The following is a 12,307-nucleotide window of genomic DNA, read 5'->3' as shown; positions in this document are numbered from 1 at the left end:
GACAAACTTGATAAAGAAATAAGAAAAACAACAATCACATCTACAGAACAGCTGAAAAGCCGACTTCAAGAAGAGTGGCAGAAGATATCTCCCGATTACACCCGGAAATCAGTGGAGAGCATGCCAAATCGACTCAGGGAAGTAATTAAAATGAAAGGAAAGACAACCAGGCCCTGAAACTTTAGGAACATAAGTAAAAAAGGAAAGTGTCCGAATAATTTTGTGCAATAGTGGTTTTGGTTTTATTTTGTTTTCTAATTATTATATTTTCATTAACAGTGCTCATTAGAAGAATGATGGACGTTTAGTTTTGATATTTCTTGCAGAAACTTATATTCAATTTATATCAGTGATTTATTATTACTGAAATCACTAATACAAAGGAAAATGTAATCAATCATGTGTGTCCGAATAATTATGCGAGTCACTGTGTGTCTGATTCGTTTAGCATATGGATTTTAGTGGCGTGAATGTCTGATATAGGTGGTGAACAGAATATGAGTTGCCCGTGTGCGCGGTGGATGCGGTCCAGCTGCTCCATCAGTCAAGGCCACGGCAGTCAAACCGAGAATCTCGGGTTTCGTGGGAATTGTGAGTGCATTATTAGTCTGTCTTAAACAGCAACTGAAAATGGACGGGGGATATGGAACTGCGCCCGTAGTCAAGTCGGTTGTTAGCCCAAAGCAAGTTTAAGGGGAATTGGCGAACTGTCTCCCACCACTAGCTTCTGCACTGTTGAGAATAAGAGGTTTATTTCATTATTTAGTAACTACTTGCGTATGTTATTATTCACTCGCTTACTTATTTGTTTATTTATTTATGTACTTATTTGTTTGTTCACTTACAGATTTGTTTATCATTTTATTTATTTACGGAATGAAAATGTAAAGTTGTGCTAAACAAATCGAATAACAGCCAAAAACTGAATATTTTACAAATTGAAATATATTCTTCTTTGGCTGGTTTTATTAAATGTTGCTAAAAACTTTGCCAAAGAGATAGTGAAATATTAGGCATTATTTTCATAGAAGGCACTGTTGAAGTTTTTATAGAATCGGTTTGGCAGCGATGCTTCTTTATGAATGTCCTGCCGGGCTGAGTGGCTCAGACGGTTGAGGCGCTGGCCTTCTGAACCCAACTTGGCAGGTTCGATCCTGACTCGGTCCGGTGTTATCTGAAGGTGCTCAACTACGTCAGCCTCGTGTCGGTAAATTTACTGGCACGGGTTCGAACCCCACTGTCGGCAGTCCTGAAGATGGTTTTCCGTCGTTTCCCATTTTCACACCAGGCGCTGTACCTTAAATAAGGCCGCGGTCGCTTCCTTCTAACTCCTAGGCCTTTCCTATCCCATCGTCGCCATAAGACCTATCTGTGTCGGTCGACGTAAAGCAACGAGCAAAAAAATCTTGGCACACTGAAAGAATAAAGCTTTATGCACACATTCACAAACTTCTATAAATGTTCACCCACAACGAATGTTTTGAATATTTTAATGCTGAATGCAAAGCAAAGCAAAGTCACCTCCGTACAGGCCTTGAAGGCCCTTTGAGGAGTGGAAGGTAAAGGCTTCCACCATTGTTAACCTCGGCACGGGATGGATACAGTGGTTAGCTCTACGCCCGGCCGCCTTTTCCCCCAGGAATTAACCTGGTACTCATTTTTGGTGTAGGCTGAGTGAACCTCAGGACCATATGCACCTCCGGAAGTGGAAATTTCGTTTCTTAAATTTTACGACTTCCTGACGGGGATTCGAACCCACGTCCTTTCGGGCGGACCGAGCACGCCTTTACCGCCTCGGCCAGGCAGCCCCTATTTTAATGATGAAATCATTACGAAAAACGTAAAATTAAGCAATTTCCTCAATTTCGCAGAAATTTAAAAGGGCCCGCAGGCGGGGGTTGAAATTATGAGTCTTGGATAGCTCTACCAAACTAAAAAGAAAATTTCGAAAATCACTTTGAGCCTAAATTCAGCTCCGGAAAAAAAGCCTAAAATCGCTTGTTTCTTTACTCGTTTTATTTTTTATTCAAATCCTAGCCAAATCAACTTATTTACATAATTCTTTCTGTGATGTGTTCCTTGGTTCAAAATACTCAGGCGTTGTTTGATTTCTTGAAGAAAGTCCACACCAAACGGAGTTGAAACTCTGTATTGACTCACATTAGCGCTCGTAGTGGTGCATAAGTAAAACAATGCTTTATATTTTAAATATCTAAAATCCGTAGCTCATATCCCTAGGATGTTTTCACCACGGCAGCTAGAAGAGAGACGGTAGGTGTCACGCGCAGCCGGCCAGGAGCGTGTGACGTCAGCGGACCGTAGACCGTCTGCCAGGCGCTGTAACTTACTACAAACCAGTGTGTTGAGCGCCCGTTCTTATCTTCCTTATCACAAATACATTTACATTGTAATATAATCTTTTCTCGCGAAAACCACTAAGATGTTGCCTAAAACTATTATTTTTAATATTTTGTTTGTGTGCTTTCGTAAATATTGCAGACCTACTTTAAAACCCAGAATAGTTTAAAAATCATTTTTAGATGCTTCAATACACCGGAAATGTTAGTATTTACAGTTCCCAATTACTTGAATTTTTTTTTTTACGTAAGTACCATATACACGTACAGATTAAATAAACCAAAGCTTAACAATCAAGAAATGATATTAAGGGGGGAGACCCAGCTTAACAAAGAAGAAAAACTTAATATTCATTCGATTATTAAATATGCTAAATTGTTGTTGACAATTGCTGCTCATATCCCAGTATTGGCATGCTACCTGGTAACCGAAAACAACTTCAATAATTTCAGAATTTTAATAATTTTAATATTTTAAAATAAAATGTTCAAAATTTCCCGCCTTTTTAACAATATATCACTTTTTCCATTATAAAATCCAAGTTTATAAGAATGTTCGTACTTTTCCTTTTTTAAAGTGTGTATCAAACCTCAAACTACAAAATGAACCTCAATCATTAACATAGACTGTGATTTGGATTTTTGTTGCGGTTTTATTCCGAGCACTAGAAAATATTAATAGCTTTTTTAAATAAAGATGTTATATAAAATCTAATTTAAATCCTATTGATTGATTGAGTGAGGTACAGATTGTAGCATAACACTATGGGAGGAAACTCTGAAAAAATCATAATTATCCGTGAAACAGTAAGGGAGTTATGAAGGAAACCGTGATATATTGTAAAAAATGCGGGAAATTTTGAACATTTCATTTTAAATTGTTATAATTAGAATTATGACATTATTGAAGTTGCTTCTGATTGCTCTGAAGCATGCCAATACTGGGATATGTGCAGTATTTTTCAACAACGTTTGTAGCATATATAACAATTGAATGAATATTGGCCTATTTTCCCCGTGTTAAGCTAGGTCTCCCCCCTTAATCGAAAATGTCTAAATGAAATACACAAGGTTAAATACTGCATGTTGTTACTTTCCATGAAAATAGTAAGTACTGTACTAACATTATTGCCTTTTTATTACTAACAAATAATAATAATAATAATAATAATAATAATAATAATAATAATAATAATAATAATAATAATAATAATAATAATAATAATAATAATAATAAATCTACATAACAAAAATAACATTACTGCTAAATCAGGCTTACCTTTCAGGACTTAATTTTGTTCACTTTCTTTGATTCTTTCCGTGCAGCGTCAGCAACGCGTCCGTAGTCCAGCTTTCATTCACTGACCTCTTGAGTACTCTCTTTTGATTCATTTCTTTCATTCTAATAAATGAACGAGTTCTCACAAAACACATAACAGCGAAGTCGTCGACTTCACTTTTTTATCAGTTCCTTCATCACTCTTGGGCACATCCTTAGACTATTTCCGTGGAACCTTGGAAAATCTTTTTCTAGTTCGCAAACAGGGTCGAGCCACTGGAGAGATGGATTCATTAGGCCTCATCTAGACAAAGCCGAGATCCATCCGGTCAGAGTTCATAATAATAATAATAATAATAATAATAATAATAATAATAATAATAATAATAATAATAATAATAATAATAATGCATTTCCCAGTTTTTCCTTTGTAGATGAAGCTAGTGGTGATTCCTTTTTCTCGTAACTCGGTATGCAATATACCCCGCCAACGTTTTCAGTAAGTCCTTATTTTCATTATGTAAGCATTCTTCGAGATTGTGCTGCTCAGTAAACTGATCTATTAATGAGTCAACTATACAATTAAAGTCTTCAAACTCTGAGTCATAAATTTCCAAGTTAGTTTCGACTGATTCTATGGTGTCATTAGTAACAACACAGTCTACTAGGTCGAGGACATCTACAGTTAATGTTTCACACTCTTCCCTGTTTCAGTTTGCAGTTTTAATTATGTCATTATGCACTTTTGCTCACTAATAGGGACTTTATTTTCTGGATAACTGTTGAGGGCAGGGGGTGGGCATAAAACCGACCTACGCCCCTGATCATAGAAAAATTATATTTCGATGCTAGTAGATATTGATATCCTTCAGATTTTAGGTTTCGAAATAATCCTTGCAAGCTACGGATGGAAACCATACAGCCTATTTGAAAAGGTGGTAAGTCAGTCTTTCCAGTAACTCTTGCTGATGAAAACAGGTCGGATATTTTATTCAGGATAACATCCTGTTCCTCTAAGCTACTTCCTTAAGCACTTTTGAACTTGTTTGTTGGATGATGAGGGATTCTGTTAAGAAGTCTCAAAAGTAATTAAAGAATTAGAGAAACAATATGCAGACCGCAGACGAACAACAATGCACCGAACTTCACTACTTGAGTGAAATCACTGACACCAAAGGTATCAGAGACTGATATTAGCGCGCCAAACAACGCGTAGTGTAATGGGAGGGATGGGCAGAGAAGGGCCAGGGACGTCACGACCACGGCAGTCCACTGCGCATCCGTCTCGTGACACCTACCGTCTCTCTTCTAGCTACCGTGGTTTTCACATTAGCGCTCGTAGTGGTAAAAAGAAAGGGCAAACTGCTAATCTAATGGACCCGATAACGATGATCAAGAAAATGATTGTAATTTTTAGGTGTAAATAAAGAATATATAACCGTGCTCGATAGCTGCAGTCGCTTAAGTGGGGCCAGTATCCGGTATTCGAGAGTTCGAACCTCACTGTCGGCAGCCCTGAATATGGTTTTCCGTGGTTTCCCATTTTCACACCAGGCAAATGCTGGGGCTGTACCTTAATTAAGGCCACGGCCACTTCCTTCTCACTCCTAGACCTTTCCTGTCCCATCGTCGCCATAAGACCTATCTGTGTCGGTGCGACGTAAAGCAACTAGCAAAAAAAAAAAAACAATATAAGGTTATAATTTATTATATTTTATTTATCAAAAATTCGTAGTTCATATCCTAGGACGTTTTCAACATTGATTTGCTTGCTTGAAGGGCTACAACTGTGGATTTTTTTTACTAGTTGCTTTACGTCGTACCGGCAGAGATAGGTCTTATGTCGACGATGGGATAGGAAAGGGCTAGCATTGGGAAGGAAGCGCCGTGGCCTTTAAGTTAATGTTCAGCCCCAGCCAGGATTTGCCTGGTGTGAAAATGGGGAATCATGGAGAACCATCTTCAGGCTGCCGACTGTGGGGCTCGAATCCACACTCTCCCGAATGAAAGTTCACATCTGCGCACCCCTAACCGCACGGCCAACTCGTTCGGTAGAAATGATTTTCATCAATATAATTACTAAAATTAAACATGGTTCAATTAACTAAAATTCCTTTTAAAAAATTACTTTTTTGGCCTTTAGTGGTGTGCCAGCTTCCTTTAACGGATGGAAATTAAGATGATAATGCATTAACGCACATACACACATGGCCCCACATCAAGCCTGATCTAATCCTGCAGCTTGATCTTGACAAACTGCTGTTAGTGAGTACCTACCGAGAGAGCGGCTGGGGCCGAAAGCAATCCAGCAATCCGACATGGAGTGTTGACCATGCTGCAGGAGCACTGGTTTGGAGGACTCTCTCTTTCCAGGGATACGGTGAAGACCAAGAATGTAGCCGTCATCTGTCTGGACGTGGTGAGTCTCCATCCGGTAACCATCATTTTCAGCTCTCTCTGGCTGAAATAGGACAATATATCAAATTACAAGTAAAACGTTCTAGCTTCTTCAAGGGTTTAACCTGGGGTGACCATACGTCATGAATTTTTATGAGATCGTCCCTTATTTCTCGGAAGTGTCCCATTGTCCGGATAAAATATATACGTGGCGCAAATTATGCCCTTTTTTATTAATGATCCCGTATATTTTGAGACAGCGTGACGTGTAGCCCAACCAAATGGAGAACCACGGTGGTCATACCCAAAGAGTAAAGAAAATACACCCATTAATGAAAAACCTGAACACCGAGCTCGATAGCTGCAGTCGCTTAAGTGCGGCTAGTATCCAGTATTCGGGAGATAGTGGGTTCGCACCCCACTGTCGGTAGGCCTGAACATGGTTTTCCGTGTTTTCCCATTTTCACACTAGGCAAATGCTGGGGCTGTACCTTAATAAAGGCCACGGCCGCTTCCTTCCTAGTCCTAGCTCTTTCCTGTCCCATCGTCGCCATAAGACCTATCTGTGTCGGTGCGACGTAAACCAAATAGCAAAAACAAAAACAAAAACAAAACTGAACAAGACACGAATTTTGAAGTTCTTTGGTTGGTAGTGCTTAATGATTTCACATAACGTGCAGTTCTTGGTTTCCGGTCTCTTTGTGCATTGCCTGTTGCTTATGCTGTGTATAAGTATGATTAGAGTCACCAGTAACTTGATGGTTTAATAAAAAATATCAAAATGAAAGTGTGTTTTTACTGACGAAATTAAAGCGGAGTTTCCATTTCTGCAATTAGAACAGCAAAGTGAGAAATTGCTTTGCACGTTGTGTAAAAGTACTTTTCCAGTTTACCATGCTGGCAGACCTGCTTTTCTTTTTAACGTTGTAAGCATTACGATTGCATTTGTTTCCTTGTAAACTTTTTTCTCCTGCTTCCACTTGCATTTTAATAACATGTATCTCTTGGATGGGATAACAAATAAGGTTATCTGTCTCAGTGATGTGGATATGTTACTCCCTTCGAGAAGTCTGTGTGTGAATATCGGTACTTCAATGTTTTAAGAGCAAGTGAACCGTGCTATTGTTTTATGACTGAGCGACACGTCAAGAGTCCATAAATTTCCAGAAGAAAATCTGCTTTTTTTGTAACACACTAATGTGTAAAAACAAATGAAACAATTATACGAAAAGAATTAAATATTTTCATGTGGTCAAAATAAAATATTTACTCGATTAGTAAATCAAGGAAAGATATTGTGTTGTTAAAACAATTATTACGGGATTAATTGGTTTAATGTATTTTGATGTTCCTTTTAGAATGGACTTTAACAGAAAGGTACAATTATGATCTAGCTGAAGTATAAATCAAGTATTCAAGCTATTGATAGTGATGGGAGTATTCGAGACCAAAATGTCGAAGAATTTGATTCTTACAAGTTCTCGAGTCCTGATAAAAGTATTCGAATACTTTCGCTCGATGTATTCAAGAATGATAATCCCAGAGCTAGACCACATTGGTCTCCCTTTATGCAGTATCTGAGAACAAGGGGGATAGTAGCGCGATCTCTGGACGGAACTCAGAACTACCTCAGCATTCATGATTATAGGGGAGGGGGGTAAAGAGAGTAATGCACATCATACGAGTACTTACTTACCTGAATGCTTCACTCAGACCAAGACCGACTCCAATCCTCAGACCTTAATGCTACTCTCGATCGTTCAAAGATGGCTAATCGAGTAGCCGGAATTGTTGGAAATCTGGGTATGTTTTGGTTTGTTGTTATCGTATGTAGTCTGTGTAATTTTATGAAAGTAAACGATAAATGTTAGTTTCTTTGTAGACTATAAGTGTGCGAGTGTATTTATATGAGTCAGTGAACACATACGATCTGTAATTGTACGCAGTAATGTGAGAATAAGCTTGCTTTGACCGTGCTTTTACCCATTAAAGAACATGAGTGCACAAGGTGGACCAGACTTTAGTCTAACTATGGTAGTGCCTCTCATACAACTATTCTTAAGTTTCCTTCGGAATAGAACATTTTCATTCTATTTAATATTGTATATTTCTCTAATCAATACGGAACAATCATGAAGTTTTTACTTTAAAAGTCCAATATTTGTCACATTTGTGAGCAAAGAAATTATTAAATTTCAAAAATCAAATGATCATAAATATGTCTTTCAATAAAATGTGTGGCGCGATATTGCCTACCAACCGTGCAGGCCGTGATGTGAAGTATTGATGGATGGCCATGACAGCTCTCATGGTATTGTTGCTAGGTAACATCACGTCACACATTTTACTACATGACACTATGTCGTTACCCCAATTTTAGGATGAGCGCCAGCTCTAAGACTTATTTATGTCAAAATATTGATGCACTGGGGAATGAGAGCAGATATTCGAAGCCAATTGGGATGTCACCCAGGAGCCGACTGGAAAAGCGAAATTTTATGTTCTTGGAGCCGATCTAGAAACAACGTTGAATATCCGTTAAACATACAGGGTATTTCACTCAAAGTGGGGCCGACCGGTCGGCCGGCGCAGCTGGTTAGACGAACACATGGCAACTCGCTGAGCGTGGGACCGGGAGAATGCCCGTATGAATCGCATGCAAGTAACAAGCACACATAATAATGCTTAATCAAAGTAAAATAATTTCTCATTGTTTGAGTTCATCTACAGTGTGAAAATGGGAGTGTTGGCGGCAGTAACTGCAGACAGCATAATAGGGCCTATAGTTTTGAAACCACAATCACTGGGCAGATATAGAGGAGTGACATTCCCGTACCACTTTTTAACAATTGACGGACAATGAATGCCAGTCTGGATATTTCCATCAAAACTCGACAATCGTGCATACGGCAAACGAGTCATTAATTGACGAAATTTTTGACAACAGAGTAATTGGTAACCCATTGTGGCGCGCAAGATCCCCGGATCATACGGTTTTAAATTTTTATTTATGGGAAAAATTGAAAAATAATCTTTCTGCAAGAAACCCTCACGCTGTAGATGAACTCAAACACAATATCACGAAAGAAATCGAGGCTATCTAGGTAGATGAACTAATGCGTATGAATGAAAATGTCCTTAGATGATGCCAGAAATGTGTAGATGCAGGTGGAGGACATTTTCTACAACTTCCGGGACGAGGTGAGAAATTATTTTACATTGATTATGCGTTATTATGTGAGCTTGTTATTTACATGCAATTCATACGGGCGTTCTCCCGACCCCAAGCTCAGCGAGTTGCCATGCGCTCGTCTGACGGGGTCGCCCTTCTACCCGCTGCGCTGCGCCGGCCCCACTTTGAGTGAAACTCCCTGTACCACAGCCCTTATATTTATATAAACCACCTGCATATAAGATTCCTTTACTTCAAATTTAATTTTCTGATAATTCCGTCATAATCCGGTCAAAGCCAATTCAATGAAGACACGTCATGTATGTGTTTTCTCACCTCAAATTTACAGAGATGAGATATCTATTAGGTTCCACCTATTCAATACTAATTAATGTGTTGATGTTACTAATAACTTTTATTCAACTTGGTACCGGTTTCGACACATATAATGTCATCATCAGCCATAAAATGAATCACAAATATATAAGCAAAAACATAATAATCAAAACTATTGTGGATACACATTGAAATATGATCATTAAAAATATATAACCGACCATTCACACCATGTGTTAAGATAAATCGCCATAACACATGGTGTGAAGATTTCTAATGATCATATTTCAATATTTATCCACAATAGTTTTGATTATTATGTCTTTGCTTATATATTTTTGATTCATTTTATGACTGATGATGACATTATATTTGTCGAAACCGGTCCCAAGTTGAATAAAAGCTATTAGTAACATCAACACGTAATTGGTATTGAATAGGTGGTACCTAATAGATATCTCACCTCTGTGATCTCAGCTCAATACGGAAACATCAATGAAGCTCATATCTTTGAACACCTCAAATTTAAGGAAAGAGTTCGTCTCACTTTGATTCAATACATAATTGAAACCTTAATAGCATGACTGTCTACGCCCATGGACCAATATCCGAATCACTAGGCTTATCCCCTCGTAGTCGAATTGTGTCAAGGCATTATTTTCAAGTATAACACCAAATTGTCATTGATATTTGTCAGAAATCCCTTCCTTCAAGCAATACTGCCACAACAGTAATGAATGTACCTTAAGAATTAGTTTTCGGGTACTTACAGCTTTCATGAAGAGTTTGGGCTTCATGGATCGTGCTCTCTGGATCGCCATACTAACAAATGACTCTCCATGGACAGAAATCATGGTAAGAATAAGGATGCACCCAACTGCAGACCGCACGATGTCACCTGGTGAAAGAGATCATGGTCATTGCTCAACACAATAATGTACATGTTATATCTTATAAATAAAGTTGTTCGTGTCTGTTTGTCTGTTTGTTTGTTTGTTTGTTTGTTTGTTTGTTTGTTTGTTTGTTTGTTCCACCATCACGTCGAAACGGCTGGATAGATCTCAACCAAACTTCATATTTAGAGTATACTCACCCCGGGGAAGGTTTCGATAGGCATATCATCTTAAAATCTTTGAAAAGACGGGGGTTTTATAGGAAAACCACAACGGTTTTATACTATTATAGGCAAAATATCGAATTTGTCGTATAAGGACGAGACAAAGCTCAATTTAATCCTCTTGACGCAAAGAACAAAACTCGGTAACCATACGGGCCCAAAAACCATGTTTTAAGGCCCTAAAAACAAACCGTTACGGAGATATTGGCACCACACTACCCCTGCTCTAGGAATCGGATAAAGAAATGAACTACCGTAACCATGGCAACGTCAGCTCCAGGATTTTAAAGCAGTGAGATTATGTATGTACGTTTGGGCATAGCTGCCAACCAAAATTGGTACAAAGTCAGGGGGGGGGGCTAATTACAATAATAATCGAGAATAGTGTCGAATTCATAATTTTCGGGGTCGCTGAGTTGAAAAGTTATACTCTAGAATTGTTTTTTTAAGTCCAGCCCACTTTTAGGTGGGGAGCAAAGGGGGGGGGGGGTGAGATATAGAAATAATTAAAAACAGTTTCGAATCCATAGGTTTCAGGGTCTCTGAGATGAATAGTATTACTCCGGATTTTTTGCAAGTCCAAGTGGGGAGCGAGGGGGTGAGATATAAAATTAATCGAAAAACTACATATAAAGATATTTTCTTCTTACTATATATAAAAATGAATGTATGTGTGTGCGTGGGTGTGTGGATGTGGGTGTGTAAATGACAAATTTCCGCCTAAACCACTGGAGCAATTTCACCAAACTTGGTACACTTATCAGTTAGTATCAGGAGACAAACCGCGTGAGGGTAAGACACCCCTAGCACCCTTATGGGCAGGGGGCGAGGGGATGGTATACAAATAATCTAGAATATTATCGAATCCATGGTTTTCGTGGTAGCTGAAACAATTAGTGACACTCCGAATTTTTTAAAATTCATGTTCAGCCCCCTTTGGGGTGTGGGTGAGGGGGAGTGAGATATATAAATAATCGAAAACAGTGTCGAAACTACAGTTTTCTGGGTCACTGAGATTAATGGTGACAATCCAGATGTTATATCCCTTAGTGGTGGAGGGCGGGAGGGGGACAGTCTCATTGACAGATGAAATCCTGTACATCGTATCTATAGTGCGACGGCTAAATACATATAGTTATCACTTATTAATTTTTGACAGGATCAAATACTTCCCAGTCGATTCGAACTTCCATAAGGACGAAGTTTTACTCGAAAATTAAATAATCTAAAACTTGAAATCAAACACATATAAATAATTTTAAAACTACATAATAGATCATAACATATCAATCTGCAAGTCAAAAAGGAATTCTATAAAAATTCACATCACACAGAACTAACTGGTAATGCAAATCTTAAAGGTAAATATTCAGAAACTATCCGGGCAACGCCGGGTACTACAGCTAGTCATTAATAAGAATACGGTCTTTGAATTTTGGGAGCAATTTACTTTCTTTCTTGATTAAATGCAATACAAAGATGTGCATGTCACATTCATACCTAACATAAAAATAATTATGTACCTCTGGTATCTAAAATATGGCAGTATCTATGGCGAGTTTTGGTGACCAAGATCATGGTACCATTGTAAACAAAAGGGCTGCTCATAGAGCAAATTATTGTTCCTGTAGTGCTTGTACGGAACTCCT

General features: G+C 38.4%; 1 protein-coding gene across 3 annotated transcripts in view; it reads right to left on the bottom strand.

The window, feature by feature from the left end:
- The window catches only part of LOC136875738 (lipase 1), a 141,029-nt gene that overhangs the window by 67,912 nt on the left and 60,810 nt on the right, over positions 1–12,307 (bottom strand). For all 3 annotated transcript variants that reach the window (XM_068228112.1, XM_067149310.2, XM_068228113.1), the window contains 2 exons: positions 10,312–10,439; positions 5,914–6,097 (listed from right to left, as the gene is read on the bottom strand). In XM_068228112.1, coding sequence (XP_068084213.1) covers positions 5,914–6,097; positions 10,312–10,439 — 312 coding nt within the window. The remainder of the gene's footprint in view (positions 1–5,913; positions 6,098–10,311; positions 10,440–12,307) is intronic.

This window comes from Anabrus simplex, chromosome 6, assembly GCF_040414725.1.
Source record: "Anabrus simplex isolate iqAnaSimp1 chromosome 6, ASM4041472v1, whole genome shotgun sequence".
Lineage (NCBI taxonomy): Eukaryota > Metazoa > Arthropoda > Insecta > Orthoptera > Tettigoniidae > Anabrus > Anabrus simplex.
Note: the sequence above shows the minus strand (reverse complement) of the source record. Positions and strands in the feature narration are given on the sequence as shown.